Source organism: Eretmochelys imbricata, chromosome 1, assembly GCF_965152235.1.
Source record: "Eretmochelys imbricata isolate rEreImb1 chromosome 1, rEreImb1.hap1, whole genome shotgun sequence".
Lineage (NCBI taxonomy): Eukaryota > Metazoa > Chordata > Testudines > Cheloniidae > Eretmochelys > Eretmochelys imbricata.
In genome coordinates, this window is record NC_135572.1 from 331686217 (window position 1) to 331705915 (window position 19699).

General features: G+C 44.1%; 1 protein-coding gene across 1 annotated transcript in view; it reads left to right on the forward strand.

The window, feature by feature from the left end:
- The window catches only part of LAMB4 (laminin subunit beta 4), a 90166-nt gene that overhangs the window by 30524 nt on the left and 39943 nt on the right, over nt 1–19699 (forward strand). Inside the window, exons 5-14 of the mRNA XM_077806884.1 lie at nt 324–512; nt 2387–2450; nt 2642–2856; nt 4121–4241; nt 5862–6050; nt 6875–7054; nt 8853–8962; nt 9897–9976; nt 11000–11150; nt 18878–19063. Of these exons, the coding sequence (XP_077663010.1) occupies nt 324–512; nt 2387–2450; nt 2642–2856; nt 4121–4241; nt 5862–6050; nt 6875–7054; nt 8853–8962; nt 9897–9976; nt 11000–11150; nt 18878–19063 (1485 nt within the window). The remainder of the gene's footprint in view (nt 1–323; nt 513–2386; nt 2451–2641; nt 2857–4120; nt 4242–5861; nt 6051–6874; nt 7055–8852; nt 8963–9896; nt 9977–10999; nt 11151–18877; nt 19064–19699) is intronic.

The window sequence follows — 19699 nt, forward strand, 5'->3', positions numbered from 1 at the left end:
TAATTTGGAAGGAGTATTTGCCAGGAAACTTCCCCTTTCAGAGAGAACCCCTTCTATTTAGGGTATATCTAGACTGCAGTTGGGGACATACTTGTGTTAACTTTGACATAGCTTGAGTAACAATAGAAGTGAAGCCATAGCAGTCCAGGCTTGAGTGTGGACCCAGGGTCTTGAGTGGGTTGGGCTAGATCAAAACTAGCTTGGGCACGTCTCTGTGTGCTGCAATCACACTTGCCATTTGCAGTGTAGACATACCCTTAGTTCTATTAAAAACTTTCTCCCAAAGTCTGTTTAAAGAATTATTGCAACAATGTTTCTTCCAGACATTTCGGCCTGCAGCCATGTTGGTTGAGCGCTCCACAGACTATGGTCACACCTGGAAGATATTTAGGTATTTTGCACAAAACTGTGCTGAATCTTTCCCCAACATCCCCTCTGGTCCAGCAAAAGGAGTGGGAGATATTGTTTGTGATCCAAGATATTCAGACATTGAGCCCTCCACTGAAGGCGAGGTATTACTTTGTGTTTGTGCTTTTTTTACTTCAAATTACACTGATTTTTTTCTCATGGCAATGAGATATCAGTGAGCTAGTTTGTATCCCAGGTCTGATTCGTCTCTCACACTGGTTTTACAAGGGGAAATGCAATGGGTTACACTGAGAAGAAAACCCGACCACTGAGTTTTATTTTGAGTTTCAGGTTCAAATGAACACCTACAAAATCTCATTCAAAACTATGTAGTTTCTCCAGGTTTCCACTCTAAACCATAAACCCCTCCCCACAACAGGTCTTTGCTCCCCCTAAACTTCTGCTGACCTGTGCAGAATCCTATTCTCTGGTATCTGCAGGTGACAGCTACCTGGCTCCCTGCTGTAGCTTCAATCTGTGGGGCTCGGGGCTGGTCTCTCTAACAAATCCCCCAAAAAGGGTCTTCTGTCTCCCACACCAGTTTTTCAGTAAGAGGTCTCAAAAGCTTTACTGAGTCCCAAGGGACAGTGATGGCAATTGAGTGTCATAAAAGTTTGCACAGCTCTGCTTATAATACATAAAAATCATGCTTCATGAAAAAGCTAGCTGAATATTATTTGTTACATAATATATTACATTTTGCATAATTTTATTAACATTTTTGTTGTTGTTTGCCCAGAATCTAAAACGGGGAAAAGAATTTGTGAATACTCAACAATATTTACGAATTTCATGAACATGTTCCAACAAAATATTCGCAAACAATTTTTAAAATGAATTAGCCATTTTTAACATTATTTTTTAAGAAAAATGTGTTGTATTCACCCAGCTTTACTTCATACAACCTGTACGCACACAGCTAAATTAAATGTTTAGGTGTCATAATGAATCACTAATAACTGTATACAAGATATTAGCTGCTCATTTTAGCTCTGTTGCTATATACTGATATTTAGTATTAATTAACCTTGAAATATTTCCAAATTTATCAAAAGCACTGTACTAGGAATTTCTTTTTGTAAGTTTCATAGGGCTAAAAATAATATTTAAAAACAAGACTTACACTAAATTTCACAGCAGTTTTTGATTTTCAGTAGAACAGATACCATGATTCTCAGAGAAATGAAGATCACATATTTGCAAAAACCATTAGACTCACCAGCAAACATTTATATAGGATACCCAAGAGAATTCCACTTAAATTACTGAACTTCTATTTCCCTTTGTCACAGGAATCAGCTTCCAGTTCCCCACTCCCTCTTAAAGGGCCCAGTCACCCTGTGACACCCCCCATTCATCTCTTCCGCTTCAGTATCGTATGTTAGCTACTATCCTAAAGAGCTTGTTAGCAATTCTCCATTTCATTCCCTTCTGAATCCTGTACATCAATGTAATATTGACCCTCAATCCAGCTTTACATAGGGCTGAGCTAGCTATTTCTTTAACTCCATACCCCTACTCCCCTAGACTAATTTGGGTCATGCTTTGCTACATTGCTACAATTTCAGGCCTCAAGTCAGCAAAGCACTTAAGCAGATGCTTAACTTCAAGTACAATTGTAAGTGCTTTGGGCCCTCATTCAGGAATGTAGTTGTGTCCAAATTCAAACATCTGTGCAGGCCTCACTGAAGCCAACAGGACTATTCATATACTTTGTTAGACATGCACTTAAGTACATTGCTAAACCAAGGCCTTACTGAATAAGGGTGGACTTACATGCTTAAGTGCTTTGCTGAATCAGGGCCCTAATCCTGTTCTTTCTCTTATATGATTAACAAAATGGCAAGCAATTTGATTAATCATTATCTTATTTCCAATAGGTATTAATTATACAGTGATAAATTTTAGCTAAAATATGTGCCTTTATGTACTAAAATAATACTTTGTATGCTTAAATATACATTCATTTGTTTTACAGGTTGTCTTAAAAGCTTTGGATCCCAGCTTTGAAATAGAAAATCCTTATATCCGATCTATCCAGGGTATGTATAGTTTGGGTTTTCTTTACAGATAGTTATTTGTTTGTCTTGCATGTTAAAGACAGTAGTCTAGATCCTCAGCTAGTGTGAATCGGTGTAATGTAGCTAATTTACAGCTGAGCACCCTGTAGATTTTCAAGTGAACAGAGCTTTTAGGTTAATTGTGGTTCTGGATTTCTTTTCTCTTATCCCAGATCTCATCACCTTAACAAACCTGAGAATAAACTTCACAAAACTCCACACTCTTGGGGATACTTTATTTGGAAGAAGGCAAAGTGATCTCCTTGAAAAATATTATTATGCAGTTTATGAAATGGTTGTCCGTGGAAGTTGTTTTTGTAATGGTCATGCCAGCCAATGCAGTCCAGTGCAGAAACTGCGGGGTGATGTTTTCTATCAGCCTGGAATGGTAAGCTATAAAACTTCCACTCCTAAAAGGGGATTCCCTATGTGGTAATTTTTGGATGATTATCCTTGGATTGCAATTTGTAATTCAACATTTTAAAAACATTTTAACATTGCTTCCTCCATTCAAAACACTGGACCAGATTAAAAAAGACCAGAATCTGACCCCTGTTGGCACTAGGTACTGCATCCGATGAAGTGAGCTGTAGCTCACGAAAGCTCATGCTCAAATAAATTGGTTAGTCTCTAAGGTGCCACAAGTACTCCTTTTCTTTTTGTGAATACAGACTAACACGGCTGTTACTCTGAAAACTATAATAACTGACACACAAACATGTTAATAATAGCATGAAAATACCAGAGCTGTAATGGTGCAAATGTAATCCAGTAAGTAATCTGTGTTGTGTGCAGATTCAAATGGCTACTTCGTTGGGTACATTCCATAACACCAGTAGGGCTTGGTGAAAACTCTGCTGCATGAAAAGTCATCAGCACAAAGAGAATTCTCTGTTTCTACATTAAACACAAACAGACTGGTGAACAACAGATTGTCCAAGAAGTCAGGAACAGAATAAAGTGTACCTTCATATTTGGAACCAGTGTTTTTTCCTGGATAAATTTTATATAAGTGTTTAAACCTCAGTTTCTGTCAGTAGAAGTATCTTTTTTCTAAAATTTGTTCAATATCTTTAAAACAGGCTGGTTGTTGTTTCCACACGCTGTCCATGTCTCTTGCTCATGTAACTGAGAATTGTTTGTCACATGAGGGAGCCAGAGGGCTCTGAATTTCTCTGCTCATGATGGCATACCACAAGCCTAGGTATTTTTACATGGGAACATTTTAGGTTGGCATATAGCATTTTGTGGGGATCTATCCAACCATGCGAGTACATAGGACTCTTCATGTGATGTAGAACTGTCCAATTTTGGAAAATGATAAATTTGTAGATTTGAAGCTTATCTCCGCAAAGAAGGCAAATTCACTCTTGAAATCAGTTACTTTCTAGAGACGAAACAAACATCAGGAATACCGTGTTTCATTATAATTAACATACTAAATTTCTCCCTCTAAGAGGGAGAGGCAACCTGATCTGGTTCTGGCACTAAGGAAATTTTCAATTTTCAAGAATCAAAAAGTAATATATTATCCCACATGAAAGAAAACTATATTGGGCTGGGTGTGGGTGGAGTGTTTTTCCTGCCCAATGTCCCAAAGACAATGGACTAAAGAAAATTCACTTATTTTTGTTGTTGTTGACATGTTGCAGGTTCATGGCAGATGTGTCTGTCAGCACAACACTGATGGCATGTCCTGTGAAAGGTGTAAAGAATTCTACAATGATGCTCCCTGGAGGCCAGCCGAAGGATCACAGGATAATGCTTGCAAATGTACCTGACAAATAGTTACTTAATTTTCATCAGATAGATGATAGCACAGTACAATCCCATGCATTGCCTACAAGGACAGATAAGCTTTCACATGGGCTCGTTTCTCGTGCTTAAATGAGAATAGGATATCCTAGATGGATTCAGGTGTCAGCGATGCATTGTCAGGCGAGATGTGTGGCAACTGTGCTGCGTCCCCTGGTGGTATATCCGTATATCTAACATTTGTGTTGCTCTCAGTGAAGGAGAGCTATTTCAATTTCCAATTCTCTGTAAAGAGTAAAAGTAAAGTGAACAAGAAAAGGCAAAGAAGGCAAAAGGGATTATTCACTGGTTAGGGTTCTTGTTGCAAATGAGAATATTATTTAGACAAAGCTGTATTCTTTTCAGTAGATTACTAGCAGATTACTAAACCATCTTCAGTACACTAGAAAATTGTGATGACCACAGGGATCTAAGATATTCTGGGCCAGATTTACCTTTACGCCCCAGCTGCTTTGCATCACCCCAGTGATGTAAAGCAGTCAGACCATACAGCTGAATCTGATCTGTAAATTCTGTGCATCTGATTGTGTTCTCAGTTGTTATATCAGTGAAAATTGTGAGTCGCTCCACTGAATTTTCATGCTGGTAAAGACAGTGTGAGATCAGAATCAGACACTTTACTTCAGCTGTGACATTCTTCATCCCCACTGCCAGGCTTGCGGGGAGGTCAGACCCAGGAACTATTCACCCCACTGCCAGGCTTTTGAGTGGGGTTGTCAGCTCCAGGTCTTTTTCATCTTCCTTAAGCCTGAGTTGGAGAGGAAGGGGTGCTGTTCAGTTCCAGTTGTGTCCTCTTGTCCCTCTTCACAGGGGTAAAGAGGAGCTGGCTCACTTTCTACAGGTATGGGGGGCACTGCCTGCCTCCTGCAGCAGCTCTGATTGGTTGTTCTTTCCCAAGAGATAAGGAAGTGGGGAAGGCAGCCAATCAGAGGGGCTTTTCCCCGGGCATGGCAAGACAGCCCATGAAAACTGGCTCCAGCTGTAACAAAAATCACATTACTCATGATCAGATCATGAGAGTTGGCAACACTGCTTATTGCTCTCACTGAAACCACTGGCACTTTACACTGATTGACTGGTATTTTAAAAAACTCACATCCACACCAAACCAGAGTTTGTAATTATTCACAATTATCAGTTATGCATATTGCTAACGTATGTAAACAAGTGAACTTATTATTTTTACCCTCATCCTCCCACTCCGTTCCCTCCTATTGTTTGTCACACTCACTGGTTCCATTTTGTCTTTGATTAGGCCCCAATCCTGCAAACACTCATCCACGTGCTTAGCTTTTTGCAAGTGCGTAATCCCTCTGAAGTCAGTTGAACTACTAACTTGCATAGGATCTGGGCCATACATTGTAATCTCTCTGAGCGTGGTACTATGTACAGCTCCTGGACTTGTAAATCACCTGGCATAATGAGGCCGTAGTCATGAGTGACATATTGGGGCACTACTGTAATAAAAATTTAAAAATAATATTAACATTAATAATTGACTTCAGTGGGAGCACGAGCAGAAGCATGAATCAAAATGTGCCGGCTCTTAAATAAAGCACACTTTGTTTTCTGTTTTAGCGTGTAAATGCAATGGCCATTCGGACCGATGCCATTTTGACATGGCCGTGTACATAGCTAATGATCGCATCAGTGGTGGCGTATGTGAAGACTGCCAGCACCATACCATGGGGCAACACTGTGATCAGTGCAAGCCCTTCTTTTACCGGGATCCCCTCAGAACAATTTCAGACCCTCGTGCCTGCATCCGTAAGTGCACCGTTCTTTCCCCCATTTACAAATGGCTAGCAATGATTGGCTCAAAATTAAATATTTCTAGTTCTCTTTGTAAGCTGCTACCCTCTCCAAGTGCTTTCTTCATCAATACACTTAATAATCAGTATAGATGTAAAAATGTTTGCCTACCTTAGAAGCAGAAGCATTGTATAGACCAGTTGATTAACAGCATTTTCAAGCTAATGGGGAAAAAGACCCTGCATTAATTTCAACTATGGCTCATCACTGAATTCAGCTTTGAAGTCCGGCAGGGAGGTTATCTTTCTTGTAACAAATCAGGGTAAATATGAATAGCCATAAATGGCCAGAGTCCAGCCAGCCCCTGCACAGATGGAAGAGAAGAGGTGAACACAATGAGTTCCCTATAACCTTGCATCCTTCAAGATGGATTTACCAGAACCCTATTCAGGAGTATATTGCTTGCTTTTTCCTACCATCCTGGAGATGCTAGGTACCTGAAAGAGGGTGAGGAATGACTAGGATGGGGCTATGACTCCTCCCTCTGCACAAAGAGAAGAGGGAAGCATTTGCATTCTTCAAGGGATGGGTAACTCCCCCTCCAGTATGTTTTGCCTGGAAGGCCCTTCAAATAATTCTGGTTAAGATGAGGCTTTGCTTGTAGAGTGTCTAACACCCTGGGGCCCTGATCCTGGCAGGAGTCTCTGGGCACTACCTGAACACAAATATTTAATAAATAATAGCAGTTATGGGACCTGCATTTTATATGTATGTATGTAATATGTATATTTCTAAATATCATTATTTCCACATCTCCATTTGCATATCTGTGTTTGTAGCCTGTGATTGTGACCCAGAAGGCACATTATACAGTGGGTTGTGTGAAAGCTATACAGACCCTATTCTTGGAACTATTGCTGGTCGGTGCCTTTGCAAGGAAAACGTTGAGGGAGTCCGTTGTGACATGTGCAGGCAGAACTACTATGGGCTGAGTGGCAGTGATCCTCTTGGCTGCCAGCGTACGTAAACTATGATCTTTTTCTTTTTTCCTTTCAAAACTTAATTTTATGTGACAGAGGCAGATAAAAAATAAATCTGGCCCCTTTACAAGTCACATCAGGTTGTCTGCCATCACTTATTGCACCAGATGATATTTCCTGGAAAAGATCTGAAATGAATCAGAAATGTAGGGCTGGAAGGGACCTGAAAAAGTCATCCAGTTCAGTCCACTGCACTGTGGCAGAACCATGTAAACCTAGGCCATCCCTAACAGGTATTTGTCCTACCCAGAGGTACCAACTCCGTGGGTGCTCCGGGGCTGAAGCACCCAGGGGGAAAAAATAGTGGGTGCTCAGCATCCACTGGCAGCCCCGCTGGTCAGCTCCTCCCTCTTCTTCCCCCTCCCTCCCCAGTGCCTCCCATCTGCCAGTGGGCCCTGCCGATCAGCTCCTCCCCTAGTGCCTCCCATCCATCAGTGATCTGCTGTTCAGTGGCATGCAGGAGGCAGTGGGGCGGGCGGGAGGAGCGGTGGCAGGAAGAGGGGGAGCAAGGGCAGAGTGTCCTTGGGGAGGGGAGGAACAGGGTAGGAAGAAGCAGGGTAGGGATGGGATGGGGTCTGGGGTGTAGCAGGGGTCAAGCACCCCCAGGGAAACCAGAAAGTCAGCACCTCCAACCTGTTCGTAAAAACCTCTAGTGACGGGGATTCTATAACTTCCCTTGGAAGCTTATTCCAGAGCTTGACTTCAAACAGATGATATTTTTATTTATATTAAACAAGTATCAGGGTAATTTGGTAATCACGAAGGAGACTAGCTTGAATCGCTCATAGGGCAGGTAGGCTTTATGCAAGACTTCCCCAGCATGCCTCCCCCAACGCACCGCCCTCCTGGCTTGCAACATGCATGCTGTCCCAGGTTGTAATGTTCTGCTGTCAGTTTGTAAGGTTGTTAGTGACACAGACAAATGTCCATTGCAAGCACCTTATGTCAGATTTTGCAGAGTCATGTCCTGGGTTAGTATTTCAAAAGCATATAGAAACTATTTACCTGGGCAGGTAAACTAGTGCCTCTTAAACAGAGGAAAAGGGGAATGTCCTCAAAATCCCTAGCTGAACATTCATATTCATGGTTTTTATACCCTAAAAATATGAATGGAAATCCATAGAAACCCACCTGGAACAGAAACAAAACAGATGAGGTCTGCATTACCATGTGAGAGCACTCTTTTGGGGATGATTTAGGAGGCCTTGCACTTTGGGCTGGTAAAGATCAAGTAGGCAGCAAACCTGACATGCTGGGTATCCAAAGGCTGCAGACTGCATTACTCTTGAACTTTCAGCCAATCGCTTCTTTGAACCAGTTTCAAGTGAAATTGCGCATCTTTGTCCTCCTCAGGGACTGTCAAATTTTGCAAACACATTGTGCTGATCAAAGAATAAATAACAATAAGGCTAATAAAGGCAGAGGTTAGGCTCAGCAATGGTGAGAATACTACAGTGGAGCAAAGATGAAGAATGCAGCAGAACCCACTGCGCAGAACTTCTTCTAGGAGGTCCAACATGTTTTGCCAGAGCCATCCCTTGCACACCAGCAGAGCTTCTCCTTTCAGATGCCCACCACAAATACCGGAGGAAAATGATCTGCCCCTCAGAAACAGCTTGTTTGCGAAGTGTTAATTGGATTCTGAAGCTGGTCTTCTGCCGTTTGTTCCCCCGATAGTTGAGTGCAATGGTTATTTCGAATTCCCACCAAAGGTAGGTGTAGGGCTCATTCCTGCAGGGGCACTAACGGAGGTGATTATGTGTTTCTTTCCTTGCAGCCTGCTCCTGCAACCCTTCTGGGAGCTGGTCTTTCTCCATGTGTGATCCAGTGACTGGGGAGTGCCGTTGCCAGCGCTTTGTCACAGGGCCACATTGTGAAGCGTGCCGTGTATGTAATCGGGAGGCTTTTATTATTGCTTCACGTAGCATCCTGTTTTACACCTCCTCAAATGTCTTCCCCGTGCCCATGTCCTGCCTCCTTATTTGCCTCTGCCGTGGACATCCTGTTAAAGGGGAACACAACACGATGCCAAGTGGAAATGGCCCATAGGCCACAACACTTATCATAGAATTAGACAAAAAAGAGTGACAGGGCATGAGAACAAATAGTCCTTGCTACAAGGAGCCCTCAGATGAGTCTCTCCACCCATTCTAATTAAAGCAACCTGGAGACGGTCCTCTGTGGTGCTTCAATTGATTCAGCCTGGTCTGGCTGGCTGGCACATAGCCGGATTCTGCTCTTACTGAAGTCACTGGCAAAACTCCCAGTGTTTTCAATGGAGCAGGATTGAGCTGTTAGATGACTAAACCAGCAAATGCTGTACCGCTGTAGAGATAGTTAGATTGCCCCAAGTGGGGATGGGGCAGGGGGCTACTGCCTTGTGAGTGACCTCTGCAGTTTCTACCATGTCCCCACTGTGACAGCCCTGAGTGATGGTGGAGATAATGCCTTGTGAGAGTACCCATACTCACCACTGTTGAAAACACTTGATGGCTTGTGCCCTCTGTTCTTTTATGGGGGAAGTTGTCATGGCTGAAAATGTAGGTGGGAACAGTTAGGGTTGGACAAGTACTGAAAAGCATTGTCTATGCATATTCACTTGACACTTTAAATGACTGAGCTTCATCCGTGATTGGGCCTTTTTGTGAACATTTGTGCAGCCAAGTTTACTGGCACCAGCTTTTGCAGAAAGAAAATGAATGAAATCGATAGTCCCAATGAAAGCAGAGTTTCTTTTAGTCAAAAAGGATTGGGCTTTTTGTTATTTAAGTTGTTAAATATTCCCAGTCAAAAATCAATACGTTTTCCTTTCTTATCATAGGTAGGATACTGGGGGCTTGGGAATCATTTATATGGCTGTTCTCCGTGTGGCTGTGACATTGGTGGAGCCCACAATAACTTGTAAGTCATTTAAAGTATCATTCTCCTTTTGATGGTAATGAATTAACACCAGCACATATTGCACCTTTTTGATAGGGTCATAGGATCTCGTGGTTAATGAAGAAGCCAAGTAGTTTAGAGACAGAGGCTCATCGTGTGTGAGCAATGTAAAAACACCCTGGTGTATAAGATTTTGTGACTCTATTAGCGATGTTTCAATGGATTTGAGTCTGACCAGGAAATGTCAGTACGAACTAGGGAACTTTTAGTGTGTAGTAGCAGGGTCCATGTGTACAGTTTGTGCACAGCACACTGGACGGCTGTAGATTGACACCTTAGCTTGCTATGCAGTAAGTGTTTATGTAGATGTGCCCTTATCTTTTTCTCTGAAGCAAATTGTCAGTCATTAAGATTCAAGATCAGTTAAATGAAAAGTACAAACTACCCCAACCTGACTCCCGATGCACAGGGCCCCCAACGTTGTCCAGTTAGTTAGGGACAATATTTTTGAACTTGGGTTCCTACATTCATGTTTAGGCACCTAAATAAATAGCCTGGTTTTCAAAGGTACTGAGTTCCCGTTGCTTTAAAAAAAATGCAGGACTTTAGGCCACTCACATTTGAAAACATTAGCCCTATACTTTGCTGGGTCAGGGTCTTTATTACTCCAGGAAAAAGGTTACTAGAGTGCATGGTGTGGTCCCATATAGTAACTCCTACAGTACGTTTCTATGCACATGGTTAGGTAAAACCAAGCTAGTGAATACAGGACATATTGCAGTTTGTGGAATTGGTAGAGCGAGCAAGGGTGACAAACACATACCTTTGCCAGCTGATTAATAAGGAAGCACTGGAATAAACTTCAGCATTACAAGCAAGAAATAGCAGTTGCTGGAAAAATATTTTAAAATTGAGTTAATTTTACAGTGAAAGGAACAATAAGAATAAAAGCAAAGGTAGAATAGCTACCGCCTGTGTATTGTACATAAACATATGTGCATTGGTGAGACTCTTACCCCTCTTCTTTCCCACCTGTTCATCCAGGTGTTCATCGAGCGATGGGCAGTGTAAATGTCTTCCTAACATTGTGGGCCGTCAATGTACAGAAGCAGCCCCAGGCTACTTCTTTTTACCATTGGATTATTATATCTATGAAGCAGAGCATGCAAAGCCGCTTTCCAGATCTGCACCTTTGGTATGTTTCGCTTTTATGTGCGGTATTCAGAGGTAATGTGTAAGGGAGTCTAGGTTGGTGTCAGTGGAATGCTGAGGGCAAAGGGGAGAGTGCTGTAGTGGGAAAAGCAACCTAAAGGAGGATGGAAGATGATTTCATGTCAAGTGGGTTCCTCACCCTCCCCTGTAATTTTAAATGACACTCCTCATTGTGTAAATTACACTGACTGACACTCCCTGGCCCTAGTCTTTGACTGTAACCAGAGAGCCCTTGGAGAAGTGCCCACAGGTGTCCTCCATGTTCCCCCAGTCTTGAGTTGTCCAGGTACCTGGCCAGTCCTGAGTGTAAATTAGAGCATCCTGAACATTTATGCCAGCTGCCAAAGAGCCCGAGAGGCCATGATGGCAGCTGGATACTCTGGAGTGCTTCATCTCAGACCTTCATCTCTGGCCAAAGCACTTGATTAGAAAGAACCTTTCAGTGGTTCTATCCCAACTGTGGCTTCCCGTATGTGAGGGGTGGGGGTCTTCCTCTGTTCATTAATGCCACCTTTAGAATAGCTCTAATGGACTTGTTTAGACTCGCTTACACCACTACATACACTGACTCTGAACTTAGTCCAGATTCTTCAAAAGTACACATAACTGAGCCAGTCCATATGTCTTTTAGAACATTGATTTTAAAATAGTTTCTTAATATAGACATTGCTGTTGTGCATCCACAATGCAAGCTTTGGTTCTACTGGAATGTGTTCTCTTCTTCCGCCAAGATTTCTACAAATGTTTCCTTTCACGTGTCCTTGAGAAGCCACAAGCAGGGGATAATAAAAAATTATTTATTTGCTTGGCGTATCTGCAAATAATCCGATATAATCGCAAGCAGTAATCAACCTACGTTCCAGTAATGAAATAGAAAACAGATTTTTGGGACATAGTGTGGAGTGCCAATTGTCTGTGGCAATAAAAGCTGGTTGGAACAGTGGTTATGTCTTCACTGCAGATAAAAGCGTGTTCTTAACTCGAGTTACCTAGCTAGGGTTACACAGCAGTGATGACATGGCAACTCTGCTTTTAACTCATGTTACCAACTCGAGTGGGACTCTGGGATTGAATTTGAGCTGCTAACCCGAGTCAAAAGCTGAGGTGCTGTGTCTTCACAGCTGTTTCAACGCAAGTTAGCTAATTCAGGGTATTTGCAGTGAAGACGTAGGCATTGCAAAATAGATACATTTTCAGTGCTTATTGAGCCAAATTCTTGGAGCTGCCCCCATTTACACCAGGAGAGACTGTAGCCTATTGTTTGGATTTTCATTTTTACATAGTCATCTATGCTTAAAGATTGTTCAAACTGCGCTGTCACATAAATCATCCATTTTTGCTTTTAAGGTTAAACCAACAGCTTTACCAAGGTGTGATGTCTATTTTCAGCAGCAAGGATATGATTTCACTATTGAAAATGGAAATATTATATTAAACAGGAGCAAGAAACGAAGCGTAAGAAAACCGGGGTTGGAACAGGTAAACAGATACTACAGTAATCATTCAACAAAGAATTGCAACAAATGCTGCTAATGTTTAATATTGCAACAAGAGTTTTGGTTTAGGGAATGGATTAAACCACTGGTGACTATGAAATTGGAATTTACAGGCCTGTGTATCAGAATCCTTATGCCAATGGGATACATTTATTCATTAATACATTAATTCAGTTGTTGATATACAATTGGGCTGGATATTTTATAATTCTCTCTCTCTCTCTCTCTATCTCACACACACATACACACACACACACACAGTCTTATTTTGCCATGTTTAGTGGACAAGCTGTAGGACAAATTCAGAGATTTGTTTAGAAACAAAAATGTGACAAGGGAAAAAAGTCCATTTTTTTTCCCTCCTAGTAGGGGGCTCATTTTCAACTTCTGAGACTTACATAGATACTTGCATCATACCTATTAGAATCATTGCAATTTAAGCCATTGTCAGCTTTCTTCCCATTATAAACATCTACAGTCATGGATAATAGACTGCCCAGAAAAATGTGTCTGTGAGTGAACAGCCTGAAATGTCTATTAAACATATTTTAAAATAGATTATAGTTATGTCTAGAAAACAGAAAGAAAGACACAGAGAGAGAGAGATGACACCTTTATTCACATAAAATTACATTAAAACTATTTTAAAATGTTATAAAATTGCACTATATAAGCAAAAGGCATGAATAAAATAAAGCAAAACACATTAAGCAAACATTAAACATGGCTCACTAAAGCATCATCATGAAGGCTAAGATTTTGTCAAGGATATTTTTAGTAAAAGTCATGGACAGGTCACAGCAAAAAAAAAAAAAAAAGAATTCATGGAAGCCGTGACCTGTCCATGACTTTTATTAAAAATATACCTGACAAAATGAGGATCTGCGGGTCCCCACACCGCCTGAAGTTTGGCTGCTGCAAGAGCTAGGAGCTGCCTGCAGCAGCTGGGTGCTGCGGGGTACCCCTGCAGCTTCAGGGGTCCCCTACTGCCCGTGGGGGCTGGAAGCTGTGAGGTGCCCCCACCTCCCATGTCTGACAGGAGCTGCGGAGTACCCCCAGTGGCGGCGGGCCGGGAGCTGCGGGGGTTCTCCTGCGACAGCCAGGAACTGCAAAATTCCCCAGCCAGGAACTGGGGGGTTCCTCCGCCAGTGGCTAAGGGCTCAGATTTCCCGCCGCCCATGGGGGTCCTCTGTTGGGGGCTCAGCGATTCCCCCATTGCCCACGGCTGCCAGAGGCTCAGGGGTTGCCCTGCCAGTGGCCGGGGGTTCCCCCACTGCCCGTGGCGGCTGGGAACTTGGGGGTTCCCCCACTGCCCGCGGCGGGTGGGAGCTCCAGAGGGGCCGGGGGTACCCCGCAGCTCCCTGCTCCCACTGGAGGCAGGGGACCCTGCAGCTCCCAACCACCGCAGGCTGAAATCATGGAGGTCACTGGAAGTCATGGATTCTGTGACTCCAGTGACCTCCGTGACTAAATCGTAGCTTTAATCATCATCACCAAGTTCACTCAAAATATTGTTCATACACCAAGTCAGCCAAAAAGTGTCCAAGTTGCAAGTCAATTTGATTACACGTTTTATAATCTGCAGCTGGGCCTTCAGCCAAGAGTACTTCCTAACAGTGAGGGGAGAGGGCCTCCAAACATCTACTAGTCCAAAGGTCTACAGGAGACAGTACAGTTCCATGCCTGACTAAGGGTCTGGCTCCTCATGTTTCCTGTCTAAAACATAATCTACACTGCAACTGAAATCCGTTTCAAGCACAATAGTAGTATCTGGGTCATAGCCAAACATGGCATAGGCAAGTGTCTACAGAAAGGAGACACGATCTCACCCCAGAATAGGGTCATACACAGAAAAAAGATTAAAAACAATAGTGCCAATTTGTGTATCCACCTGGAGAAGCCGCCCTTGCATAGTCTCCTTCACAGAGCAGATCTGTGCCCCAGTATCCTGGGAAAAGAGAGCAGCTACCTCAGCAGTGACATTGGAACCATGGCTCAGGAAAGTTTCACTTTTCCAGTCCTTCAACCAGTTCCCCTCGTTATCGGGGTCTGAGTGTGTCTTTTGCAAAAGGACCACATCAGCCCATAGTTGTCTGAGAAATTCGAAGAGTTGTGCCCTTTTATGACCACCCCGGCACCCATTACTATTTAGAGAGCCAAAATTGAGCAGCACCATAGTGACTAGGAGAGCGCCAAAAGCAGAGAGAAACAATGGAAAGTGGAAGTACTTTTAACAAAATAAGCCATGAAGAGGCCAGTATATCTTGAACAATCCCTGAATGCTTCCTCACCTTACCCAACAACTTTTTGAGACGGAAATGATTCCTGCAATCAACCAAGGTATCTCTCGAGACAAAGGCAGCTGAGTGAACAAAGCACTGTAAATCAGGAATATAGGCCCAACCTCAACTCGCTGCTTCCCTTTAGTGCAGGGGTGGGCAAACTTTCTGGGCCGAGGGCCGCATCTGGGTGGGGAAATTGTATGCAGAGCCGGGGCAGGGAGTTGGGCTGCGGAAGGGAGTGCGGGGTGTGGGAGGGGGTGCGGTGTGCAGAAATGGGCTCAGGGCAAAGGATTGGGGCAGAGGAGGGGTGCGGGTTGTATAAGGGGCTCAGGGAAGGGGGTTGGGGTGCAGGAGGGGTGCGAAGTGCAGGATGGGTCTCAGGGCAGGGGGTTGGGGTGCAGGGTGTGACGGGGCTCAGGGAAGGGAGTTGGGGTGCAGGGTGCAGGCAGGGGGCTTAGGGCAGGGAGGTGGGGGGTGGGGTGCAGGAGGGTTTCGGGGGGCAGGCTCTGGCCTGGTGCCACTTACCTAAAGCGGTTCTGGGGTGGCAGCAGCGCCACTCTGGGAAGCGGCTGGAACCACGTCCCTGCACGGCCCCTGGGGGAGGGCGTGGCACAGGGCTCTGAGCGCTGCCCTTGCCACGCCTCCAGGTACCTCCCCCAAAGCTCCCATTGGCCACGGTTCACCGTTCCCAGCCAATTGGAACTGCGGGGGGCGGTGCCTGGAGGCAAGGGCAATGCACAGAGCCCTCTGCACCCCCCACCCCCAGGGACGTGGTGCCGGCCGCTTCTGAGTGGCAATCCTGTGGGCCGGATCCAAAGTCCTGAGGGGCTGGATCCGGCCCACAGGCCGTGGTTTGCCCACCCCTGCTTTAGTGCTATCCAAAAAATCACTAATCTCGTTCTCACTGTACCACCCTTCCTATGTAGCTGACAGACTGGGACATCTGGAACCAGTGAGAAGTCAGAGATCATCATTATCCTCTTCATCTCCCTCAGACTCAGCCAGCTCAGAAGAACATTGGGCCACCACTGTAACATTCTTATCATTCATGCAGAAGAGAGATTCAGTGGGAGTAGCTGGCATATCTGTTGCCCCAAGAGTGGTAGGCAGTGCATGGGCAGGAACCCCTCAAATGACCAGGGTCACCAGACTAGAAACATTTCATGTTTTCAGTGGTATCAAATATTGTGTAATCTATGTGGTGCATTAAAACCAGGTTCGAGAGCTGTTCCAGATTATTTAGAACCATATAAAACTGGTGGCAGAATGACACAACATGCCCCACGTCTGGGTTCTTGCAGCGTAACAGAATCATCCTAACAGCAAAAAGAAAAGGAGTCCTTGTGGCACCTTAGAGACTAACCAATTTATTTGAGCATGAGCTTTCGTGAGCTACAGCTCACTTCATCAGATGCATACCGTGGAAACTGCAGCAGACTTTATATATACACAGAGAATATGAAACAATACCTCCTCCCACCCCACTATCCTGCTGGTAATAGCTTATCTAAAGTGAGCAACAGGTTAGGCCATTTCCAGCACAAATCCAGGTTTTCTCACCCTCCACCCCCCCACACAAATTCACTCTCCTGCTGGTGATAGCCCATCCAAAGTGACAACTCTTTACACAATGTGCATGATAATGAAGTTAGGCCATTTCCTGCACAAATCCAGGTTCTCTCACTCCCTCACCCCCCTCCAAAAACCCACCCCCATACACACACAGACTCACTCTCCTGTTGGTAATAGCTCATCCAAACTGACCACTCTCCAAGTTTAAAACCAAGTTAAACCAGAACATCTGTGGGGGGGGGGTAGGAAAAAACAAGAGGAAATAGGCTACCTTGCATAATGACTTAGCCACTCCCAGTCTCTATTTAAGCCTAAATTAATAGTATCCAATTTGCAAATGAATTCCAATTCAGCAGTTTCTCGCTGGAGTCTGGATTTGAAGTTTCTTTGTTTTAAGATAGCGACCTTCATGTCTGTGATTGCGTGACCAGAGAGATTGAAGTGTTCTCCGACTGGTTTATGAATGTTATAATTCTTGACATCTGATTTGTGTCCATTTATTCTTTTACGTAGAGACTGTCCAGTTTGACCAATGTACATGGCAGAGGGGATGACCCAACACTCTCAGAAATCTTGGGAGACAGGCCAGTCCTTGCCTACAGACAGCCCCGCAACCTGAAGCAAATACCCACCAACAACCACATACCACACAACAGAACCACTAACCCAGGAACTTATCCTTGCAACAAAGCCCGTTGCCAATTGTGCCCACATATCTATTCAGGGGACACCATCACAGGGCCTAATAACATCAGCCACACTATCAGAGGCTCGTTCACCTGCACATCCACCAATGTGATTTATGCCATCATGTGCCAGCAATGCCCCTCTGCCATGTACATTGGTCAAACTGGACAGTCTCTACGTAAAAGAATAAATGGACACAAATCAGATGTCAAGAATTATAACATTCATAAACCAGTCGGAGAACACTTCAATCTCTCTGGTCATGCAATCACAGACATGAAGGTCGCTATCTTAAAACAAAGAAACTTCAAATCCAGACTCCAGCGAGAAACTGCTGAATTGGAATTCATTTGCAAATTGGATACTATTAATTTAGGCTTAAATAGAGACTGGGAGTGGCTAAGTCATTATGCAAGGTAGCCTAATTCCTCTTGTTTTTTCCTACCCCCCCCCCCCGATGTTCTGGTTTAACTTGGTTTTAAACTTGGAGAGTGGTCAGTTTGGATGAGCTATTACCAACAGGAGAGTGAGTCTGTGTGTGTATGGGGGTGGGTTTTTGGAGGGGGGTGAGGGAGTGAGAGAACCTGGATTTGTGCAGGAAATGGCCTAACTTCATTATCATGCACATTGTGTAAAGAGTTGTCACTTTGGATGGGCTATCACCAGCAGGAGAGTGAATTTGTGTGGGGGGGTGGAGGGTGAGAAAACCTGGATTTGTGCTGGAAATGGCCTAACCTGTTGCTCACTTTAGATAAGCTATTATCAGCAGGACAGTGGGGTGGGAGGAGGTATTGTTTCATATTCTCTGTGTATATATAAAGTCTGCTGCAGTTTCCATGGTATGCATCTGATGAAGTGAGCTGTAGCTCACGAAAGCTCATGCTCAAATAAATTGGTTAGTCTCTAAGGTGCCACAAGGACTCCTTTTCTTTTTGCGAATACAGACTAACACGGCTGTTACTCTGAATCCTAACAGCAGAAACTATCTTCCCGTAGTGGGAGAGAGCAGATACCAATGTCTTGTTGTGAAGGAAGGGGGGACATTGGAAAAAACTACTTTATTAGCAGGAGTAAACAAGGGAAATACTTGAAGAAAAGACTCCTTGACCCAGAGTCCCTACTGTACCAAACAATTCACAAACTGCTCCTGGGCCAGGAAAGTCACTATAGATTTGCTCATTCAAGAGGCAGATTTTATATTAGCACAGCCAATAACCTTACCGACGCTCAGCACCACATCCTCTGCAGCGCAGGAGACAGCAGGCACACCCCGAACCCCATGCTTGCAGGTCAAACCACTAAACCCATCTGAAATGAACCCCATGGAGAAAACCACCCACCCACCCCAAGGGAAAAAAAGGAGGAACCAACAACACCCCTGAAACAAAGAAACAGAAAGTAACCAAACAGACTAACAGAAATCCAGCTAAAGCACATAACAGACACAGCCTCACTTCTAGAACCTCCCACAATCCCCAGACAAAGAGCAAGAGAGGTTTTCTAGGTGTGACTATAACTTTAATTTATATATATATATGAGTTTTTTAGGGGACCAAATCTTCAGCATGTTTACAAAATGATGCTGACTAGTTGCAGAAACTAGGAATCTGCACAGCAGAAGCACCTATCTTTGTCCTGTATTTATTGTTCACGGTGTCACTATCTCCTTGCAGGGCTGGGCTCAGTCTGGGAGGAACTCTGCTCTGGACATTGTTTTCAGGGAGCCCACCCCTGGCAAACCTGTCACATGGACAGGTCCTGGCTTTGCCCGTGTCCTGAATGGTGCCGGATTAAGGTTTACTATCAGCAACATTCCCTTTGCGATGGACTTTGATATCGCTCTTCGTTATGAACCTGAGGTATTTGAATTCAGACTTTTAATTCACCATTAACACTTTCCTAAGAGATGCTGTTCCAGAGCAGGGTCTCTTTCACTTTTGGTAGTAATATGACAAATGAACAAGAGCTTTGGACTGACACATCTGTTTTCAGATGGGGCTGATTTGTACAAAGGTTTGGAGCAAAACTATCAGCTTTATCCTATCATATTTTTGTCCCATAAATAGAAGATATAGGGCCCAAAACCTGCCAGGTGCTTCACAGTGGCCTGTAAGGAGGAAGTAATTATGCATCAACAGGCTCTGATAACCAACCTAGCACTAGGACAAGGTTCTGGCTACCGGACCCACTCGTGTGCCACAGCTGGCTAGTGCGTATGCTGCCACAGGCAACACATGCTAGCTAGGAGCACACACTGTCCTTCTGAGAGGGCAGCAATGGATTTCTCCCCACCCCCTCCACCACCACACACACACACACACGTGTTCCCTGGTCACCTTGAGCCAGTCTGCCTTGTACCCAAGCAGGATTGTTCTGCTTTCTGAAAGCTGGTACCATTCTACTTTGCCCCCTCTCCCCAGCCTTGCTGATCCATGCAGGGCAAGCTTTACCCCATAGTGCGACTTTTGAAGCATCTTTAATGATAAGGTTGCTTG